Source organism: Anarrhichthys ocellatus, unplaced genomic scaffold (assembly GCF_004355925.1).
Source record: "Anarrhichthys ocellatus isolate YVR2014 unplaced genomic scaffold, GSC_Weel_1.0 scaffold19, whole genome shotgun sequence".
In the NCBI taxonomy this organism is placed as follows: domain Eukaryota; kingdom Metazoa; phylum Chordata; class Actinopteri; order Perciformes; family Anarhichadidae; genus Anarrhichthys; species Anarrhichthys ocellatus.
The window spans coordinates 3395633-3418614 of NW_022280049.1; the positions used below are offsets into that span (position 1 = coordinate 3395633).

The 22982-nt window shown below is 46.2% G+C and overlaps 1 protein-coding gene across 4 annotated transcripts in view; it reads left to right on the plus strand.

The window, feature by feature from the left end:
* Window positions 1–22982, plus strand: part of ebf1a (EBF transcription factor 1a) — a 54506-nt gene that overhangs the window by 18894 nt on the left and 12630 nt on the right. For all 4 annotated transcript variants that reach the window (XM_031857697.1, XM_031857696.1, XM_031857698.1 and 1 more), the window contains exons 7-10: window positions 11056–11137; window positions 11986–12127; window positions 14457–14587; window positions 16133–16259. In XM_031857697.1, coding sequence (XP_031713557.1) covers window positions 11056–11137; window positions 11986–12127; window positions 14457–14587; window positions 16133–16259 — 482 coding nt within the window. The remainder of the gene's footprint in view (window positions 1–11055; window positions 11138–11985; window positions 12128–14456; window positions 14588–16132; window positions 16260–22982) is intronic.

A 22982-nucleotide genomic window follows, 5' to 3' on the forward strand; every position in this document is an offset into this window, starting at 1 on the left:
CCCCCCCACCTCCTCCAAACCATGCACAAACACACAGTTTTGCTCTCATGCATACACACGGGGAAAGGGAGTCGAATATTCACCTGACCACAGGTGCATCGCAGTATTAATGTTAGGTACATGTAAGCTGCCTCCCGCCCCCCCCCCCACCTCCCTGTCTACACCATTGTTCTTCGCTCACCAGGGCCCGGGGAGGTGCCGGGGGTGACATCAGCCTATAACCACACACTAGTAGAGACACCGTGCGAGGGGAAAGCTCATTGTTGGCTGACTGATCTCTAGCTTCGCACTGACAAGCCCCCCTCCGTGTTTGCGTGATTTGTTTTTTGTTGTGTTCGCTCCTGGTAAACACTTGCCTCTCAAAACGGGCTTCTACTACCTCTGTCACACCGAGGCTGTCTGCGCAGCGCTCAGCCTGCACTGTACTCCACATCACACCGAGCCGCGCACACACTGTAGAGATGCATGCACGATGCCGAATGGCTGTACTCAAAGGCAGCTTAAATGCATATAAGAGCTGTTAAAGCAGTGTTTATGGGAGGCATTTGCATAGTGTTCACAGCACTTTCTATGTCCTTTCTGCTTCCCGTACACACACACACACACACACACATTCATGACTTACACTTTTCCCCCTTGAATACTCTCAACATGCCTGCCTGACTAAAGAAACAAAATGAAAGAAGGTTGATTGAGGCAAAACAAGGAAGGTTGTTTTTTTTTTTCTTCATATTTCCTGTTTCAATAATTAATATGCATGAGTTTTATGGCCGCTTAAGATGCGATCAATTATTCATTAACAGCATGTTAATTGCATCCACAGTCGTGAATATTTAACCAAACACTAAATCAATGGGGTCGAATGAGCAGCAATATGGACATTTTATAAGCTTTGCCAAAATTAGGTTAGGCTTTAATGAAAACGGCAGACAGCACATTGGTGAGGGACAAATGTGAGGGAAGAACGGACTTCGCGAAAGGGGAGAAGCAGATGTTTAGAAAGCAGACGATATGAATAAATGCAAGGTTGTTGACTCGTAATAGTACAGCAGTGACTCTTAGCCTTTTCTTCGGCTTTGTCTCTTTATTCTCACCATCTCCGTTTTTCAAATGGAGAGGATGTAATCTCTTCATCTGTGCCCACTGTAGCCAGCCTTTTTCGCTCTCAAAGACTCCAGACTCCTTTGTCCTGGATCTTTGTGTGCTTGTGTGTCTGTGCAGCTCTTGTTTGTGTGTGTGTGTGAGTAAGTAAGTGAGTGTGTGTGTGTGTGTGTGTGTGTGTGTGTGTGTGTGAGTGTGAGTGTGTGCGTATCACAGCGGTGTCTGGACGGTGACATTTCTCTGCTTGGATAACCATCGCGCCCTCTGTCCCTCCAGCCATGACGCAGGGTAATGTCACCTGTCAGTCTCAAACTCCTACTTACAACCACTGTCCCCCTCGACTCCCCCACCCGTATGGAACACCACCAGTCCGCCACCCTCTCACCCCGACCCTAACTGCCCCTCCCCTGGACCTCACCTGGGAGACAAAGCCTTCTCCGTCTCGCCATTCCCGCTGCTTTTGTCTTCCTCTCCAGTACCTCATATGACTCCATATCCTACTGCTCTTTCGCTGCCTTATATCCAAATGGCAACTCACCCCTTCCTCCCCTTTACATTTGCCCCCAGGACTCCAGAATATGGAATGGGAAGACAGCTAATGTAGTGAATGGGGAAAGTCAGGGGTGGGAAGTTGACTTTTTGTCTGGACCCCAGTGCTTTCTGCGCCTGTTTTCAATTACTCTCCCGGCACAGGCGGGGTGGAGGTTTATGCGTTATATGGGAATGTAATTGACTATAACTGCCCTCTTAACATTATCCAGGTGTACTTGCTGAGTGTGTGAGATTAGGCCCCGGGTCTTGGCCGTTATGGTGTGTATGGACCGTCTGTGTGTGTTGTTGTTGATGTATTTATACCCTGCTGCTGTGAGGTGCTGCCCATTAGCACCGTATTTAAAACTGCCATTTTTTTTCCTTGTGTGTTTCTGTGCATATGTGTGTATGTGTGTGCACGCTCCCACTACGTGTCCTTTTGTGTCGGTTTCATCATTCATCTGCCTCTGTGTGCATATAAGAGTGAGAGGGAAAGTAAAAAAAAGAGGCAGGATACAGATCCAGCCCGCTCCAAGGGGGGGCCTGACTTTACAAGGACAAAGTCAAAATGGGCCTATTCACAAGGCTGACACACGGTGATTTGTATGTATAGTGCTGTGCAGCCTGCAGGGCACAGCCCAGGGCCTATCACAGACACCCAGGCCAGTGCACAAGCAGTGAGGTGGTGGAGGCGTATGGGGAGTGTGTGTGTGTGTGTGTGTGTGTGTGTGTGTGTGTGTGTGTGTGTGTGTGTGTGTGTGTGTGTGTGTGTGTGTGTGTGTGTGTGTGCGTGTGTGTGTGTGTGTGTGTGGTGGAAAAGAGAAGCATCAACAGGCTGTCAATCACACCCTGGCCACAGCCTGTCACTCCTCGATAGAGCTCGTCCGGGGGAGAATGGGAGTCCCTGGGACCCTGGGACCCTGAGAGGATAAGGGAGGAGGTGGAGGAAGCAGGGAGGAGGTCTGTCCGTCTCAGTGACTCGGGCTTGATTTGATATTTGATACCGAGCATGTGGCATTTGAATGCAAATCTATTTTTATTGTCCCACCGTCTGATAGGGTTAAGAGGAACCTATAGGGGATATGCATGTATGCATGTGTACCAGAGAGAGCTGTTTTCGGAGACACATACAAAATGATGAAGGGAATTATTCAGATAGATTATATTACGCACCAATTCACTCACATCAGGTGTTTTTTTCTTTCTCTAAAAGCAATATGAAGACATTTAATCAGAGTATATATATATATATATATATATATATATATATATATATAGATAGTGGGTCAGAGGTTACAAAAATGTTTTGTGCAGGTATTCTTTTCCCCTTGTGGTTAAAGCGGTTCTCTTTATGTGGACACACTTGGCAGTGTGTGTATGTATACATCCTGTGCATTGCTGTGTGTCTGTTTGAAAACGTGAGCATGTGCAGGATAATTATTTTCCCCGCGTGCATTTGGAGGATTGTGTTTAAAAGCAAGTATGCCAAGTAGGCAGACAGACAGACAGAAAGATAGACGGCCGGATAAAGCCGGTATTACCGCAGTATGGAAATGCGAGGCTCAGTTCCCTCCCAATTAGAGCAGTGACTTCTGAAATGCCATAATACCCATTAATTAGCAGGCTGCTATTTTCTCAGTGATATGGCTAATTAGTCTGCGAGGCTCAACACTATCTGGACCATTATTATTGGGTTGAAGCCATGCAAACACACTCTCTCGCACACACACTCTCTCGCATTCGAGTCGACACGCAAACACCAGCATACTCGCGTTCATATACATACCGTACGAGGGGGGGGAGATGCACGCGCAGCGCACGTTGCAACAATTTCCCACAGTTGAGTGACCCTAATTTAAGTGGCAGCTATAGCACAGCATGAGAGAGATAATGGCCAAGAAGGGGATGTTGATGAACAGGTACAAACTGGCCGCGCTCTTCTTCAATATGCTTGTCATACCGTGTTATTATAGACTGATAAAAACCCGGCTAAAACAGCTGCACCGCTCGTCCCCCCCTGTGAGAAACAACAGGGAGACGTTTCAACCCCCTGTAATGACTTGGCATGTGTGTGTTTGGGGCTCCCTCCGCCTCGACAGTCCATCAGTGTCTCCCGTCGGACAGACAGGCCACTGACACAGCACCAAGAGGCCGGGAAACCTTTTCAATCACTCCGTCACTTTTCCCTTTCTGTCAGGTGGCAGAAAGCCGTGATTGATCTGTTGTTTCTCCACGGCGGTAAAGGAGTGGAAAGAAGTTGTGTTGGGCGAAAAAAAAAAGAAGGTCTGGCATGTGTGACAACCACTTTCATAAGTTTATTAATCATCTTCATCAATAATGCAGCCCTGGACCTGCTGTTGGTTGTCATGCAGCGTGTGTGTGTGTGTGCGTTTGCATGCATGCGTGCGAGCGTGTGTTCACACCCCTCACAGCCCGATGAACTTCATAAGTGTCCCATCACCACTTTAATCAAATTACTTATGAACCAAAATTGACAGTTTTCATTAATTATAAAGGATTATTCTAATTGCGATTCAAATTTATTCATTTAGAACAGACGGCATTCAGTAATGTTTCAGTAAATTTGCATATTAAATGGAGAGGGTAGGTCATTAGCTATGCTAATGTATGCATGATTCCTTATTTTGTGATTGGTGGGCCATATGCAGCAGGCTGGGGGTTTGCAGGTGAGGAATCTAGAAGGAGCTGTAATATGTTTGATAAACACCGAGGGATGCAAGGCCAAAACGCACACATGTGCACACACACGCTCACACACACACCAGCCAAGCCACACATCTCTGTTCAGTATCAGTCTCCCTCCGTCACACACACACACACACTCTCTCTGTCCTCACATTTCTCTCCCACTCTCTGCGTCCATGTTGCTCCCTCAAGACCCATTGGAGGGAACAACTTTTCACCCGAGAACAAACACGGCACACTAATTAAGTTTCTGATTTCTGATCCTGCTGCATTTAGAAACATAACCTTGAGCCTGTGCACAGTCATAGTTATGATTTAATACGGTGCTTAAATGGAACAAAAAGAAAGAACTTTTGCAAGCGGCACATTCATCCCCACAATGTATGGGGCTGGCCCCGGGTTGACACAATGCTCTTTATCAAGCTATATATAGTCGATGCATTATGCATTAAGTTTAACATGTGCTTAAATCAACACTATTCAATATGAATATCAGTCTTCAACTAAGGTAGAGAGGAGAACAGTTAGGGTAAATGACTGCGCGGGGAGGCACGCAGGCGGGCAAAGGCACACGGTCTCACACACACACAAGCACACACGCGGTCACACACACCCTTCGGCTGTGCGCCGGCGTCTACCCAGGCTGATGACAGGGCCATTATTCACTGGTCAGTCCCACGAGGGCAGGGCTTGGGCTGGACAGGGTAGCAGCATTTCCCAGCATGGCAGGGCAGCGCTAAGGTGAGAGGGACCAGGACCCTTCATTACTCTCGTGGTCTGGGGGCCTGGAGCCTTTCTCTCCCTCCCTCTCCCTCTTTGTCTCTGTCTCCATCAGATTAATGGGCCAGGCCCTGACAGAGGAAGTGTTTCAATCAGCACCGCCTGCCAAGCTTGTCCATCACCCAGACAGCCTCTTATTCATCATGGCTTTGATACGCACACACACACATACACACACACGCATGCAGAGATGTTTATTTGGTTGCATTTATCCCCCCCCGCCCCCCCGGTGCTGTGGTGTAAAAGCCAGGCCACAGGTAGCGATGTTATCAGGCAAGTTGTTGAACCCAGTTCACTCCTTTCTCCCACAAGCGAGCAGCAGAGATCTCATTGGCTGTCTGTCAATGCTCCCTGCACGATTTCTCTCAGTTGAATTTTGAATGATCCTTTTCGGATGAAATGGATGAAACACAATTGGTTAAGTGTCTCTGGGACTTCTGTCCCCAAGCTGGGATTGGAGCTCCGGCTCCGGGGGAAGCGAGGAGCGATCTCTCCCAAGTGGGGCCTCTCCCTCAGCGGCGTAGGCGCAGCGCGGATCCTCCCTGACCCACTGTCTCCCTCCTCCAGGGTCCATTTGTTCTAAGAAATATTTAACAACGGGGCAAATTCCGCTGACACGACATGAGCAGATACAGACGGGGAGGAGGATGGGACGATGCACGGAGCGAGCTGGAGATGAATTTTTCAGCACAGTGAGATGTTCTATTTGAATAAATCATGACACTTAAGATAGACATGAGGTCAATATAGAGGTGCTCGCTGCTACTTTGAGGAGTAGCACTCCAAAGGAATGGAGCGAAGTGTGTGTTAGCGTGTGCGTCTCACTCTCTCTGTCTGCGTGTTTCTGTGTGTTCAATATGTGTTCTGCACCTTTTCTTTTATGTTTTGTCTTTTTTATTCAATATTTGCTATCTGATGTTAGTAAGAACTGGATGTTTCTCTCCCAGTAAACTGGGCCACCGCAGCCTGTTACAGCCTGGTGTCAAGGCCCAGGACCAGGCCCAGAGACAGACCTGGTTCTGGATTATTAATGTCCCCCCTCTTTGGAGGCAGGGCCCCCTCCTCCACCCAGTGCCCCCCTACACCCCTGGGGTCAGCCTGCATGGCTCCTGGTGCAAGGCCCCCCTCATAAATCTCCCTAAATTAGTGTGTGTATGTGCATATACTTCAGGCAGGGAGGACAGGTCACCACGGAAACAAGCCAGTCAGGCTCTCGGTTGAAGTGTCAGTGATGCATAGCGGAAAGAGCGAAAGAGAGTTTCAGAACAGAGAGAGAATACGAGAAGTGAAACACAAGGGGAGGAAAAGAAAATACACAAAACTCTGAGAGCGCCTGACTTCACTTAAAGTTTGCTCGCCTATTTCTCACACACTTGTCTTCCGTTGTAACATTATATTTGCTTACAAATATTTACATTTCATTTGAGCTCGCCTCTGACTTCATTAGGATCGATTTCCTGAACAAATCTCAACGCTTAATTGCAGAAATGCAAGGTCCTCCATTCCTCTACCTGCCTAGATTAGTTCAACGTGTCCCACGGTGGTAACAGGCATAAGGAAGTGCTGTTGTGTCACTTAGTTAACCCCCGAGACAAATGGCTCCCCTCCGGAGCACAGTGAATTACACACCTCATGAAGCATATTATGAGGCAGACACAGTGCTTTTCTTCTGGAGATGATCTGTGCAGCAGAGATGGATGGAGGGAGAGGGAGAGGAGAGGGCTGAGTTATGGCGGCACCCACAGCCATTTTTACAGCGCATCGGCATCAGAACAAAACAGAGAGAGGAGGGGCAAAGAATAAAGAAATGAGGCACAAAGATGTACAGCACAGTGTGTAACAAAAGGCTGAAAAGATGAATAAACTAGAAGTACCGAGGAAGAAAAAACAAAACACACACAGTTCTAAAGTTATCCGTGTTGAATTTGACAAGGAAAACAACTCTTTACCTCATTTGTTGCTAATGTTGGAAAATTATTAGAAAATATAACAGCATTGTCCCTCAGAGGCTTCCTTGCTGTTAGCTAATCGCGTAGACAATCTTTATCACCACAGTAATAATATTTAGATGCTACAGGGATTACTTAAAAGTTGTGTTATAATTGCTTTCCTTGTTTTGTTTTTTTTATGGGCAGAGGGTGATTTTGTGTTTAATTGCTCCAAAGTGACAAATAATGCCCCTTACGATATGATGAAAGTGTGCGATCATTAAATTACTGCGGTGACCGGCTGCATGTGTTTATTCATTCGGTTTTTTTCCGCTGTTGCAAATTTATGCCATGAGGCTTCAAGAGGCCAAGCAGTTATTTACACAAATTCACTTCCACAGCCATTCCTGGATTTGGGGATAATTACGTGAGAGCAAAATGGTTTGATTTCATTTAATCCGGCCGGCGCAGCAATTTGCAGTGGTAATATTTGTAGCTGTGCAGTCGGCACAGTAAAACAGCTTGAAATTGGGGAGAGTCTCAAATACAAACAAGAGGGGGGCGACAATGTGTGCAGGAGACAATATGTTCTGTAGACTAAGTGAGACTGTATGTTTTGAGATGAGTTACCCTTTAAGTTAATCAATAGTCTGTACATTTTATCTCACCATGTAAATGCTGTTTCCAAAAAAAAAATCTATTTAAAGATATTTTAAGACTAAAGAATACCAGCCTCAGCCTTAAAAAAACTATATGTGTAATTTTTATCGAATTGTAGAAAGTAGATTGTTAAAATACTCCAGAGAATTTACCGATCTGACCGTGCCGACCTTAATGGTTGCTACAGCAATGATCAGACGGGTATTGTTTCATACTGAATTGTTACTTCAGCATCAAAGATTACTTCTGATTTCATTCACTATTATCTGTTTTAAAGGCGGGATTGAACTGAATCTGTATGCCATTGTGTGGAGGAGTTGTCAGGAGGGTAAATGAAAAGATTGTGGAGTAGCTAATTAAAAAGACTAATGTGTTTGTATTGAATAAATATATATATATATATATATATATATACACATATTCGCGTTAAGAGGAAAATAAACATCCGTCAGCATCAGCAATCTACTAAAGGCTGACTGCCCAGTACTCACCTCCCACCAGTCTGAGTCAGTTGCTGTTGCCAATAAGATCCAATGAAAAGTAATCATTAAGTGAGAAGAGAAGTAGAAATAGTTCATTAAAAGTAATACATGCTTTTCAGTAGTGAGTGAGTTGAAAATAACTTTCCAAAAGAAATGATTAATAAACAGTTCAAATCTTTAGTTTAAAGTGATGGATAATCCGAGCTTGACCAAACTGACCTGAACGCGTTGTGTAAAAGAACCATTGTATATCCACTTTTGTTTTGTTACTTAACATCTGCTTTAAAATCAGTTCAAATGAACACGACCAGATGTTGTTGTTGAAGGGACACTTGAGCTCATCGGATTTGGACGTGGGGGGGTTCAGGCTGAAAAAAGGTCGTCAAAGTTAACACGAGCAACAATTGTGAATCTCTAAATGCACCTTCTCATTGACTAAAAAGCGAGATCAACATGATAACAGAGAGCTGAACAGAGCAAATGAGAATTATCGTCAGCTATCTGTCCATATTTACTGTCAGCTGTCAATCAGATTATCCATAAATCCTTATGGTAATCTCTTTGCTGTTGCATATCAACACGGACTGCTCTACACCCCCCTCCCCCCTTTCCACACGCCCACACTCGGTTGATCCATGTAAATGTGAGCAGCGGTGATTCCAGTCCCCCGGCTGAGATAGAGCACCGAGGAATCAACATGCTGCAGTTTTGTAATGTTTCCGTGCGGCTGACTCCAGACACCTTAAGTCATGTAAATAATGAATCGGATGATCCCCGCATGCTGGAGATCGAGGGGACATGCTGATATACGGCTGAGCGAATGAGGCATGCTGACTTTCTCTTACTGTCTCTTTTTTCGCACTCAATATCTCAGCCAAGTCTCTCTCTTCCTTTTCCTCCACCTCCTCCTCCTCTCTCCAATCCAAACTCTAATATTTAACCCCCTGATTTGGTCACCTCTGACTCTGGTGACCCCAACTTTTCTCTACCCACTTATCCATCATCTGTCCATCATCTATGCCTCAAGAGGAGGAGGGCAGTTGGGGAAAAGGAGCGGAGTCGATGAATTAAACAGGAGGTGCAGCGAGGAAGGTGTAGTATGTTGGACAAGTGGATGTGGTCCACAGCTGTCTGCAAGGCTGCTCTCTGACCTCGAAGAGATAAGAAAGTTGGGAGACCCTCAGCCTGTGGGGTCCAACAGCCACAGTGGAGAAAAAAAACAACCTCCATCTCTCCCGCTTCATGAATTATTGAGATATTGGCCTACAGCTCCTAAAATATACAGGAGGATGGTCTGTCTCTCCTTTCGGATTTCACATAGTCTACCTCGTCCGTCCGTCTATCTTTCCATCATTTTTCTCCTCTCGCTTTTCTACTTCCCTCCCTCCCTCTCTTTCCCTTTTTTCCCTCTCCCCCTTCTCATTCAGATTTAGCCTCTTGCGCCAGCGAGATCGTAAATCAGAACACAAACAAAGAAGAAGAAGAAGAAAAAAGAAGAAAGCGGCAGAGAAACAGAGAGACAGTTCTGTTATTCAGATCATGAGAGGCTTTTTCTTCCTCACTTGAAGAGGAGCGTCTACCACTAACCAGCTGTCATGCATTTAAAAGTTGTCAGGGATAAATTCACAAGTTACATCAGATGCTTGTAATGTGCACAGCAGTACGCTGGCCCTTGAAATGAGACAGAACTCTGGTCTGTCTATTTATCTTCGTTGCTCTCTTTGTTTTTTTCTTTGTTTTCTTCTAGATGAAGCAATTGTCCAAGTCACGCTGCTGCTTACTGTGTTTCTCTTGACATTTCTATGTGTGTGTGTGTGTGTGTGTGTGTGATGTGTTTGCTCGTGCGTGATTATATCTAAGGCAGTTGGCTCCAAACGCGCTGCCCAGTGCAGAATCCTAGCCATAACAAATGAACAGAGGGTAGAAAATAAGACATATGAAAGAAAAGCTGAGCAAAGGAGTGATTCTCTCTCTGGCTGGTGGAGATCTGTATTGTAAGCAGTTTCAGCTGTCAGCACTTCTTTGAGCTACCTCAAAGAGAGGAGGAGGAGGGGACCGGGAAATGTTGTCGTTTTATTTTCCCCCTTTTGAGGGTTCCTGTTTATTTGTACACGCCTCTGTTTATTTTCACGGTTCATTTGATATTGTTTTTTTTTGTGTGTGGTTTTTCTTCTCAGAGAGACAGACAATGCAGAAGGGATGGTGGTAGAGAGACGTGCAGTACAGTTTCAGTTAAAGAAGAAGTTGTCAGGCTTAAGGCCTTGGGGTGGGGCTAGGGAATATATTGTCAGCCGCCCCCTTTTTTCTGCTTTTCAGGCCTCCGGTGCTCCCATTCCCCCCTTTACTCCTCCTCTAACCCTCCCTCCCCCCTCCCTCCCTCATTAAGTATTGATGTGGGTAGCCATACTTGCCATCTCAGCCTATTAATAATGCATGGCAGGTGCTGTTGATGTGGTCTCTCACACTGAGATTGAGAGAGGCAGGAATGGCAACACTGTGCTGCATAGTAGCTACAGCAAAACCTCCGTCACATGGCTCTGTAGCAGGGGGTGGAGGGTGGGGGGTGGGGGCTGCGTCTGCCCCGGTGAGTTTATGGCAAGCTGTGACAGCAGCTCGGAGATGGATATACAAGGTAGCATCTTACTCAATATCCCGGAGCTGTTTTTACATTGAAAACTCCCATTGTCATAAACAACTGATGGATGACAGTAGGACGGTGTGCGAGCCTTGTCTGCCACTGCTGTTTTATTAGTTTTATTTGTATCTTGTGATTTATTGAAGTGGCTCATACTGTACTTTCGGTGACAGACAGCTGCTCTTTCTCTAACTCATTTGTCTCTCTCTTTTTTTTCTTTCTGCATATGCAGGTTCTTCCTCAAGTTCTTCCTGAAGTGCAACCAGAACTGCCTGAAGAATGCAGGGAACCCTCGAGACATGAGGCGTTTTCAGGTGAGACGCAACCGCCTGCGTGCGTACAGTGTGTGCTATAGAGGACAAACACCACATTTCCTGGGACTAGCGTTCATAAGTTTTATACAAAGCACCAGACATGACGCCAGCATGACCTCATAGCATTTGTTTCGCAGAGAAACAAAGCATTTATAGGGTCTGTCTCACATTAATGCTCGGTGTGCTAGCACCAAAGTTAGCAGTTAGCAGGCAAACATAGTGGAGCAACTGGCAGCCAAAGAGCCAGATTTTCCCCTCAGGAGACAGTGGAGACCAAAAGCAGAGCTAAAAGGAGGGTTAATATTGGACACCTAGTGGCCAGAAAAACAACTTGAAATGCATGTTTTAATGTTGCTCTCTGTCTCCTGGATGTATAATCGGCAAAGTTCGCCATATCAACTTTATAAGGCGATTATATATATATATATATAAGTTTTGTGTTCACAACTTGGTTTCTTTGTAGCCAAAAATCTGTTATTGCAGGTTTAACTCAGCGTCACATATATAACAAAAATAGACCAAAAGTAATCAGAGTTAGTCCAGAACAAAAAGTTAATAATGCCGAAAAGCCATAAATGCAGTTAAATTTATGAAATAGAACAAGTAAAACTTTACTTCCCGAGTACTAATGCTGCATTACTCCCTTAAAACTGTATTAACCACTTTTTAGGAAAATATGAAACATAACATTGGAGGTGTTCTCATGTCCCATTCAAAATAAAAGTCTGCAATCCACATAAATATTTAGAAAATATAGATCAACAACACAAACACACCATATAGAATTTGCAGGTGTTTATATCAAAGTGAGGCTTATTGTTGTTTCCATCTGTCCTCCCCTGTCTCAGGTGGTTGTGTCGACTACGGTGAGCGTGGAGGGTCACGTCCTGGCCGTCTCCGACAACATGTTTGTGCACAACAACTCCAAACACGGGCGCCGAGCTCGACGACTGGACCCGTCGGAAGGAGCGCCGTCCTACCTGGAACACGGTATTAAAAGCAGGAACAAAAACCCATGCTCTCTTACCGAGATTTCTTTGTCTTCCTCACTTTCTTTCTTTCTGTTCAACTCTCCTCCCCTCCTCTCCCTCACCCTTTTCCCCTCCCTGTCTGGCTCCGCACTCAACCCCTCTTCTGTCTGCGCTCTATCCCTCTCAAACCTGCTCTCTCGCTGTCTTTCTTATCTCTCTCCTGCTTCCTCCCGGATTCTCACTTTCCTCCCTTGTAGGGTTTCCAACTCGAGCTTAGAGAGGAGAGAGTGGTAGCTAGCGAGTCTCTTGTCTCTCCCTTGTGGCTTGCTCCCCCCAGGTCTCTGCCTCTGGGCCTTCTACTCTGCCTCGCATAAGCACTATGTGTCTTATGAGGTCTGTTCTGCTTAAAGCCAACACTGGCTTTATTTCCTCGGAGACCTGCTTTTATCCTCCAACCCTCCATCACTCCCCATCCCTCAGGTTTACTCCATACACACACAAAAAAACAGCCCACGCACACACATACACACCCCCGCATGCACAGCCAAACCCAAACCTTTAATACTTCATAATGACATGTGCACATGATTTAGGAGCCCGCACTGATTCCCAAGTCCCTAATCCAGTTATTTTCTCATTTCGATTTCCCAGACATTGAATAAGAGAAACATATTTTTTTTTGTCTTTGAGGAAAGTCAACCTCAGGGATGATAATGACAAAAAACTAAGAAGGGATTTACATGATGGCCCACAGTAGATTGCATTACGATTGAATGTTATGGTTAAGTATTTCTACTGACCATTCTCTAGAGGTAAGACGGAGCACTCGTCCCTGCGACTGGTCTCACAGACGATTTGAAAAGTTCACAAAGACGAGACATGTTGGAGACTTGTGCCCTCCGATCTTACACAGAACGGAGGGCACACTCAGTACGCTAACAGATGTTCCCAGTGTCGGAGAGATTTGTTTGGGAATTTCCTCTCCTCTGATTTTCTACTCTCCTGATGATGGCGGTTGGAAGGAGGAACAACAGGAGTAAAAGAGCAAGACAGACAGAGGGGGGAGATAGGCACAGTGAGAGGAAGGGCTAGAAGTGCATGATAGCATGAAGAGGAGATGAAAAGAGGGAAGGCAGCGGTTTCCTTTTGTTTCTAGTGTGTGTGTGTGTGTGTGTTGAGTTTGTGTGGATACACAACTTTTGGGGCCCATTTCAGGCGGTAATAGATGAGCAGTGCACGCAGTTGAACAGATGGCACCGAGGAACACCCCAAAGTATAATCCTATCACATGGATTCGCGTTCCACCATCTGGTTAATCCACACACACACAAGCACACATGCACATGGAGCGCACATAATATCAGCGGCTGTGAAAAGGAGGCATTTTAGGCCATGATTACGGCCACAGATTGCTGCTTGGTGAACGTTGATCTCTGCAGGCGTATCGGGGGGCTAAATATCATTCCAGCTTGTTGGGGAGGATCAACAGAACAGGGAGTCAGGCAAAGAGCAAAGGCTAGGCTGCAGGGGGAAAAAAAAAGTCAGCCCAGTCTAAAGTGGATTATGCCGCTTTACAGAATTACAGCATGTCTGACAAGCTGCATATCTGTTAAGGAGAGGAGATTTAGCTTGTATAAACATGTATTCTCCCAATGCTGTTCTTTTCTTCAATCACATCCAGTAATCTCCAAGTCAATAATGCCAACTGAGAAGGTCAAAAAGCACATTGAATACCAGTTATTGAAAATGGGGTTTATTGTTGTTATTTCCTGTACTTTGTCCGAAAAGATATAAAGAATATGTTTTCAGAGAAAACATTGAAAGCTTAAAAAAACGCATTACAAGCGTCCAAGCCGGAGCTGAAATGACCCGCTGTGGGCTGCTGCTCAGTGGCCGGGCGCTGCAGATACAGTAGCGACCACAGATATAAGAAACAGACAGCTGAGCATGAGCTAAGTGTTTGGTTAATGAAGGCGGCGTATTCAGAGGACAGAGCTACTGTTGGCTCTGCTCTGCTCCCCGGTCGCGTGGCCTTTGATCAGACACTCAGCACACCTGACATTTACACGCCTGCACGCTTTGCCACGTGTCATAAAACAAGCGCACCGCCGCTGCCCTCACACACAGGGCAGAGGTGATGTTTAATAACGGGGTGCGTATAATCACTCTGATTAGTATTCCTCGCTCGCCCCCGACCCCTGGGAGAGAGGAGAGAGGTGATGTGTGTGTGAGAGAGAAGGAGATGGGAAGAAGAAGAGGGGACTATACATTATGCCAACAGCAAAGACCTTTATGGGCTGTCATTAGGTTGGTTAGCATCTAATCTATTCTGTCTGTGACTCTTGCAGCAACCCCCAGCATCAAAGCCATCAGCCCCAGCGAAGGCTGGACCACAGGGGGCGCTACTGTCATCATCATCGGGGACAACTTCTTTGACGGCCTGCAGGTCATCTTTGGAACCATGCTGGTCTGGAGTGAGGTAAGTCACCACCTGGTCATCAGTGTGGTTGTGTGTGTGTGTGTGTGTGTGTGTGTGGAGGCCTTTCTACTGTAAACCGATGGCTCCCAACCTTTTCGGCTTGATTCCCATTTAAACGAGGCAATGTCTGTTTGGATCCCATGTCGCAGGAGTTGTTAGCAGTTTTAAAATGCTTCGCTTCTCAGATAGTTTCATTCGGAGGCTTTTACGAGGTCTAAAGAGGTGAAACTATGCAGTATTTCAAATGGAAAAAAACATTGACCAAAAGGGTCTGCTGTAAACTAGTGCTAAATCGACTAGTCATAATAGTTGATCAACAGAATATTTCAAGTAAAATGCCATTCAGATAACATCTGCTGGTTTGAGCTTCGGAAGATTTTCCTCTTTAATGTGTTTCGCCTCAATTAAAATTGGGTCCGTTTCAGTTCAGGTGACAATAAAAAATGCTAAATAGATAATTATTAATGACAATGATCATTAATTGCAGCCCTACTGCAAACGTTTAACAGCCTACTTTCTCATTTCTCTCTGTAGCCGATTTTATTTTTGTCACATCTCTTTTCAGCTCCACACCCTTTCTTCAATTATGTTAGTATCTGCCTTCTTGCAATATATGCTCACCGTACAGTATGACTCTTTGTACGGAGCGTCTGCCACATGACTAAAATGTAAATGTAGTGTATGTGTGAAATTGAAGGTCAGTGAGCGGCGCAGCTAAACAGCTTTGTCTTTAGTAAAGGAATAATTCTATAAAAAGCTCCTATATTATCTAGCTGAGAGGTGAGTGGGGCCAGACAATGGTGGAATGAAAGCGTAGCTAAGTGAGCAATGAAAGGGACAGTTAGAACAACACGCACGCTCACACATGCACATACACGATAGCTGCTGGCAGAGGCATTGATAGCTTTTGAGCGCCGCTAGCTTTGAGTGCTAGTTGACTGTAGCGTGCCGAAAACGAGCACTCAGCGAGGTCTCATCTGTGTTTTGTCTTGTTACCGTTTCCCTTCAAAGGCCCTTCAGCATACACACACACAGACATACACACAGACACACACACACACACACAGACATACACACAGACATACGTTGCAAGCAGGCCCATCAACCACACTAAGTGAGCCTGTTTAAGACACAATGTTGCTTTAATGTGGCTAACGGCAGCTAGACAGCCGCGGCTGACAGAGACAGAGACAGGGGCACCAGAGACGGGCATATTATACGTTTGCTTATACTGCGTAATAGATGTATGCAGAGGAAGGTGTGTTTTATTCATAAACAGATAACTGCTTTTGAACCCCTCTTACAGAGTCCATGTCAGCACTGATAACCATCCTAAGCCTCACAGTGACATTGCCTCGGGCTACGAGGCCACCTGAGGGCTTTAGCGCTAACACATCATTTTCAGGCTGATTATACAAAGAGAGAAAGTCAAAAGCTGCAAAAGGAGAGGTCTGAGGCAAGCCGAGAATAGTCCCCTGAGCACATGTTTAGATATGAAGTTTCATTGCATTAATCTTCATGCCCTCTCTGCCCCCTCCCCCGCAGCTGATCACCCCCCACGCCATTCGTGTGCAAACTCCACCCAGACACATCCCCGGGGTGGTGGAGGTCACGCTGTCCTACAAATCCAAACAGTTCTGCAAAGGCACACCTGGACGCTTCATCTACACAGGTACGACGCACTAACACTTACTAATGACACTAATTAACAGAGCTAGTGTCGCCCCAATCTACCTATCTGCTGGCTTTTCTCATGCAATTTTCTCCTGGATTCTCTCATTTTTTACAGCGACAACTTGCCTTTTGAATAATGTCAATAAAAGCTATAATCACATAAAAAGAACTTCATATGTTGTATTAGGACTGTTTATTTGCAATATCTGCTAAAAGTAACCTGCTGCAGTCTATAAACATTCATTCATCATTTCCTCGACAGCGCTTCCGGAGAAATATGTGCATGCTAAACAATTTAAAATTGAGTAACACGACTCAATAATTCAGCGCAAAAGCCTTCTGTTCTGGCGGGGGAAAGTGTTTACCCTCTTTTATGAAGCAGGTGAAGGTCGGGAGGAGGTTTAACCTTTTGATTAGTGGGATTATTGAGATTTAACCCTGTCAAAGGCGTGACTCACAAAGGAAGAGGTCCATGAGGAGAATGTGGTTGTTTTTTTTTGACGGTGAGTGCAAGGGGCATGAATAGCTTGAGTGTTACATCGGAGCGAATCGGTGCAGAGTTACAGCCGTGCAGTGAAAAGAGCGGCAGAGAGAGTGAAAGTGAAGCGGTGATTAACCAATGCGAGGCCGCAGGTTCCCCGGGGAGGTTGTGAATCACATAAATCTGTCTGTAATCTCAACCACTGATAGACTTAGGCCGTAAGCCCCGGCTGTGAATTGCCTACATTTGACAAAATCGCAATTGAAAGAGAGCGTGTGCGTCACATCGCCGCCGTGCATTTTCTGCACGTCCTAATTACTGGACAGAATCCATGTCGATGCGTCATAGTTATAGTGTTTGTATACTTATGGGAAAGGCTACGATAGGCCGTGTGTGAGTGTGTGTGTGTGTGTGTGAGTGTGTGTGAATGTACTCCAAGCACACACACACACACACACACACACATGCACATTGACAAGTAACTGCATTACTAAGACAGAGGGCAGATGGGTGGGCAGCCTTTGCCATGCCAGAGCTGTCCAACAGCCCGCACTCTGCCAAACACATAGAGCTGTGTGTATGTAAGTGTGTGTAGATGTACACACATGTGTGTGTGTGTGCAGCCTTTTAATGTGCCAGACATGTGGGAACCGTATGCATAAACGCTCTATCTCTTCCCAGCCCTCCACTCTTTCCCCTTGTCACATTCACTTATTCAAAACTTGCTTCTTTGGATGAATTCATCCCCCACCCTTCTCTCTCTCTCTCTCTCTCTCTCTCTCTCTCTCTCTCTCTCTCTCTCCGCCTCTTGGCTTCCATGGAGGCACATAGAAGAATCTCAACAGGTGAGGGGTAGCAAGAGGTCATCCAGTGGGAGTTGAACACACACACACTGTGCTGCCTGCTTGCCAAGCGCTGGCACCTTCACAGTGACACAGTCAACCGTGTCGAAGGCACAGATCCCAGTTCCACTCTTCACACACTTCACTTCAGCCACTGCTGTGCACCCTCAGTGGGTATTTGTACCTCTCCCTCAGCTCCTCTATCTGCCCCTTTTTGGCGTTTCACGTTCCCCGAGCGAGGAAGAACCTTCTCACATTTGGGATCTTGAATGAGAGAGGCAGAGAGCAACGAAGGGGATGAGCGGAGAATTTGGAGCATTAAAAAAAAAAAAGGCAATTGATGAGAGTGGAGAGAGGTGGATGAGAAAGGAAAGAGAGGTGAAGGATGGGAGAGAGGGATGGAGGATTACCATGGGCCATGTTGCCCTCCTGGGTCTGTTTGGCACCAGTTTGAGCCCAGTTGCCAGTGGGTACTAATCATGGAGGATTGGCAGCACTGCGTGGCAGCTGGCAGCTAGCGTGCACACACACATCAACACAGCTCCACACTCACAGACATGCATATACTCATATATTGCATGTGCACGCACGATCACACACACACACACATGTGCACGCTGAATTACATTGGGGACAGCTGGCATTGCTAATCAACTTCAGCTGAGGAGAGGAAAGCGAGCAGCTCACAGACCTAATTAAGTCAACACATAACCAATACTGCTGCTACCGCTACTTTGCAAACATACATACACACACACACACACACACACACACACACATAACCCATCTATAGGTTTACCCTCCTCCACCCTCCTCTGCCTGATCATTGATACTCTACAACCAGCCGGCGCTCAATGGAAAACATTTCCGCCATAGTTCAGGACAGAGGAGACAAGTAGCGGACTTTTGGTGCAGAGGAGATTCGGAGAGAAGCTATTACAGTAATGTGTCCTCTGCCGTCTCTAAGGACTCCTCTGCCATTAGACTTCAGAAAGCTCCAATTAGACTCATCAAAGGCAATTAAGCTCTCCACTGATAAGAATAAAATAATGTTTTTTTCTTTTTTTCATTCTCTGCTCTTCCTCTGTCTTTTCATCCCCTTATCCCCTTCTGTTCCTCTCTCTGCCCTCTGCCTTACCCACCTCTGGGGCTGAGAGCTCTCCCTAATCTCCCTCTACCTCCCTCCCTCTCTCTCTCTCTCTCTCTCTCTCTCTCTCATTATCCGGTCCCTTCCCCCCCCCCCCCCTCCCCCGTCTCTCCTGTACAAATGCGTCTCCATGTTTGGTTGTGTATCACCTTTTACTGGATTGCTGTCCTTTGTAACATTCATCAGAGATGCTCTCCCTTTTCTTTTCTCCATGCAATATAGAGTGATAATACTCTGTGCCACCAGGGTTCGGGTGTGTGTTTGTGTGTGTGTGTGACACAGGGATACTGGCCATAGATTGGGGGAGTTGATGAATCACCCTTGTCGTTCAAAAGGCAATCCCTCCCTCCTCAGTATGCAGCCTTGTCTGCTTAGTGCTTCCACTACAGCTTCTGCTGATATTAAAAGGCTCTGCCGGCTCACATTAAGGTCGGCACCATGCGCACCGACATGCATCCGCACACGCACACGCACAAACATTAAGGGTGGTTTTTCAGCACTGAGTGCAGATTATGTGTGTAGGAAACATCACTCAGGTGCCGTGAGGAGGAGCAGGAAAAGTGAGGTAAAAGACAAAAGTCAAGAGCAGAATTTAAACCCGCCGGGATGCTGCTGAAATCTCTCTTCGTTTCTTTTCCGCCTGCCTCTGTGCTCCAAATTAGTTTTAGGAGTGGTGGAAGGACTGTCAGTTGTCTGTCATTCTATTCACTACAGACACTGGAGTGAAACACAGATGATGCCACAGTAAGTGTTGTAATCATGAGCATCCTCTATAAAGTTTAGATTTGTTTTAGCTTTGAATTAAGCCGTTCCAGTGATGAAATCTGCTGGTAGCACACTGAAAAAAATAACTGACAAAGATTTGCTCAGATGGTGCGAGTACTTAGAAAGAAGTAAAATATCTGATGCTGATTTTGTGGATGTTGTGATGTTGCTGCAATTTGCAGAATCAGTGACAAAGTCTCTTGTTAACATATACCCACAGATATATTCTGTGTTCATATGCACATGTGCATACACCTACACACGGGCACAAGCACATTCACACATTACACACACAAATGCAGCATGTAGTCATCTGGCAATAAAAGTGGGGTGCAGCCACGGTGCTGGTCAATTACTCGTCTTGCTCCTATTTGTGAATGCTGTCTTTTATTGAGCTTGGGTGGAGGCCTGCTGTTGATTAAAACGGCTGGTCTCCAGCTGGAGACGGGGGGCCAGCTGAGATAGCTGCACACATTCACGTTTACTGCGCACAGTCTTAACAGTGAGGAAATTCACACCTCTATTTGAGATTGAGATTAATTTTCTGCACCATGTGGCTTGTCTTCCCTCTTTAGCGCGCTCCGTTCTTATTATAGGAGCATCTGGTCCATGATGATGATGTAAATGAATTTCGAACGAAGATTATTTTACACCCCGCTGAAATGAGCGGCGTTCACCAGGGAAATGATTTCTTGTGTTTTTCTTATATCTTAATTCAAGCACATACTTTTCCCTCCAGATTCCCAGAATCTGCATTCTCCCAGTGAGATGCCATGCTGTCAGGTATTGTTAACTGTCATCATGCACTTTTTGCAACAGATAATTAGAGCCTAGGTTGTAGTAGCATCCACACCTCCATTGATTTGTAGAATCTCTTAGCGTCCCCCCTTCCTCCTCCTTCCCTCCGTCCTCTCCTCCCTCTCCTTCTTCCACAGCCTCAACCTTTCCCTTCCTTTAGGAGCAAAAAGCTCTACTCATCTGTTTTCTGTGTATGAATTTCCAGCCATGTATTAGTCTCCCTGACATGTTCAAGCGATGCTTTATTTAGCTTGTCGGATTCTGCAAATAAACGCAATCTCGTGGTTTATGGAAAAATGGATAAAAATTAGATTGTAAGGTATTGATCTGGATTGTGAGTAGTCGGTGGGGGTGTTGTGTATATATAGGTGTGCGTGTGTGTGTGTGTGGCGGTGATGGGGGGGAGGCAGCTCTCATCTGTGTGAGGGTGGGGTGGCGGGGGGGAGAAATGAAGCCGTAATTCAGGGCTATTGAACCCCCTGCCACTGGCGGCATCGATCGCAAGGCAGCGCTTATGAGATCACACCTGAGCACTGGAGACTGCAGAGGGGAGGGAGGGAGAGAGGGAGGGGAGGGGAGACGAAGGAGCGGATAGTGAGAAGGAGAGAGAGAAACAGAGGGTTGTGATATGATCAGCTCCTTACCCACTGTCTGAGGGCCTGTTAAGGTGTTAACATCAAGCCTCAGAGCCAATTACCTAACCCTGCAAGTATACTACCCGCTCACACACAGTGCTGTGAGTCAGGAGGAGAAGGAGACAGGGCGACTGGACACTTACTGTAGTTTCCCCTCCTCCTCCTCCCTTGGGTTTCCAGGACGACTCCACCGTGCTGACCTCTCAATTCCCCCCCAACCACCTCCTCCTCTTTGCCCCCCCAATTCCCCCCCCCCCCCCCCCCCCCCTTTTCCCCCCAAACCCCCCCCCCCCCCCATCTCATATTCCTCCCCCGAAGCTCATACGTCCAACACCCCTCCACCCTCTCCTCCTCCTCCTCCCCCTCACCCCTTCATACACACTCCCCCTGCGGCTCTGTGGGTTATTATAGTGAAATATGAAGCGGTGTGGATTCTAGGCTTCATGAAATTTCCATGAGCATTGATCTGATCTGATGTGGGTGATTGCTAGGTGAATCCCTTCAGTCCAGGGCTGTTGCTCATCTATTCATTTATTTATGGCAGTTATGTTTTACTGGCTTTGATTTGCTCTTCTGGAGAGCGACAGCTAAGGATTATAAATATACCTGTATAGGAGAGTGTGCTTTGAATCCTGGAGCGTACCGGCACAACACTCCATTTTCGAGGCAGGAGAGGTTATTTTTCTTCCAGCGCTAATTCCTGTTGGGAAATGAGAGATATTGAGCAGAGATATAAGAGCATAAAATGCCGAGATAATCCCCAAAGAGACACAGCCAGGTAGTTAGTGGTGCGCATTGTCCCCCACAAACTCTGGTTTATGGTCCTTGAAAATGAGCAGAGACAATATCACTTCCTCTGTCAATTACCAAAATTGTAATTGACAGAGGAATAGGGGGGTATCTGTGTACGTCTTTGGGGTTTTTATGCTATTGTTCACTCGTGGCTCATTTGGCACATTGTGGAGAACTGATAAAAAATTCATCATAAAAACAAAAGCCTTTCAGACGAAAGAGAGGATGTTGTCGGGAACAATCCCCTCCTCAGACTGCAGGCCTAATCCAGGGCAAATCCTCCTGAAGGCTTTAGCGAGATCAGAGAATAGGGAAGTAATGTCAAATATTTGTCCTCAGAAGTAATTCATACTTTATTTGTTGCATGTGATCATCTCATTGTTTTGGCTTATTTTATCAGCGGACCAGCTGGCCTGTAATGCGTGTCATTCTTCAGAAGTTGAGCCTGCCTCTGGCGCCTCTACTTTTTCCCCTCTGTTGTGTCTTTGCTTCTAGCTATTCACCTTTCCTTTCTCTCACTCTTATGGATTACTGGAACGGTCCGCTGGGAGAGCTGTCCAAATGTGTCTGTGTTGCCAAAACAGAGCACCACCGATCCTCTCTCCTTTGCTCTCTTTTGGTCTGTGTGTTTCGAGTGAGCGGCTCAGGAGGAGCCATGGTGAAGTCACTAGAGGTCCAGCAGGACAGCTTGTACTCATAGCCTCTAGGGGCCTTTTTTCTGGGGGCCGCCTAGTCAGCCTGGCTGCTCAGATGTGAGGCGAGCAGGGCATCAGCCCTCAGGAAACGTCCAAGCTGCGACCCACAGGGGAAACAGACGGACGGCACAGACACATACAGGCAGTCTACACGCACAATGGCTCCCTTCCTTTCTGTTTTTACACGCGTAGACGTGCAAACACACATGTTGAAGCCAAAAACTGTACAGAAGCAGCATCTTATCGGCTGTAGCCCAGAAAAAGAAGGCAAGACTGTTATCCATGTATGTGCATTGACTCCTTAGGCAACTCATAAAGAGACAGGAGAGAGAGAGAGAGAGTACATTAGGAATGAATTATGTGGAGAGAGCACTTATCCAACAATCCTCCTCTGAAGTGTTTGTACTATAAGCCTCAGATCTTCATTGTATTTATTCTAATGTTTAAATATTCATGGTAAATCTTCTCATATTCAATTACCGTAGCACGACCACAGCATGCCGAGAGAGTGCTTTCTCCCTGCTGCCTGGATGAACTTACTCTGTGTGTGTGTGTGTGTGTGTGTG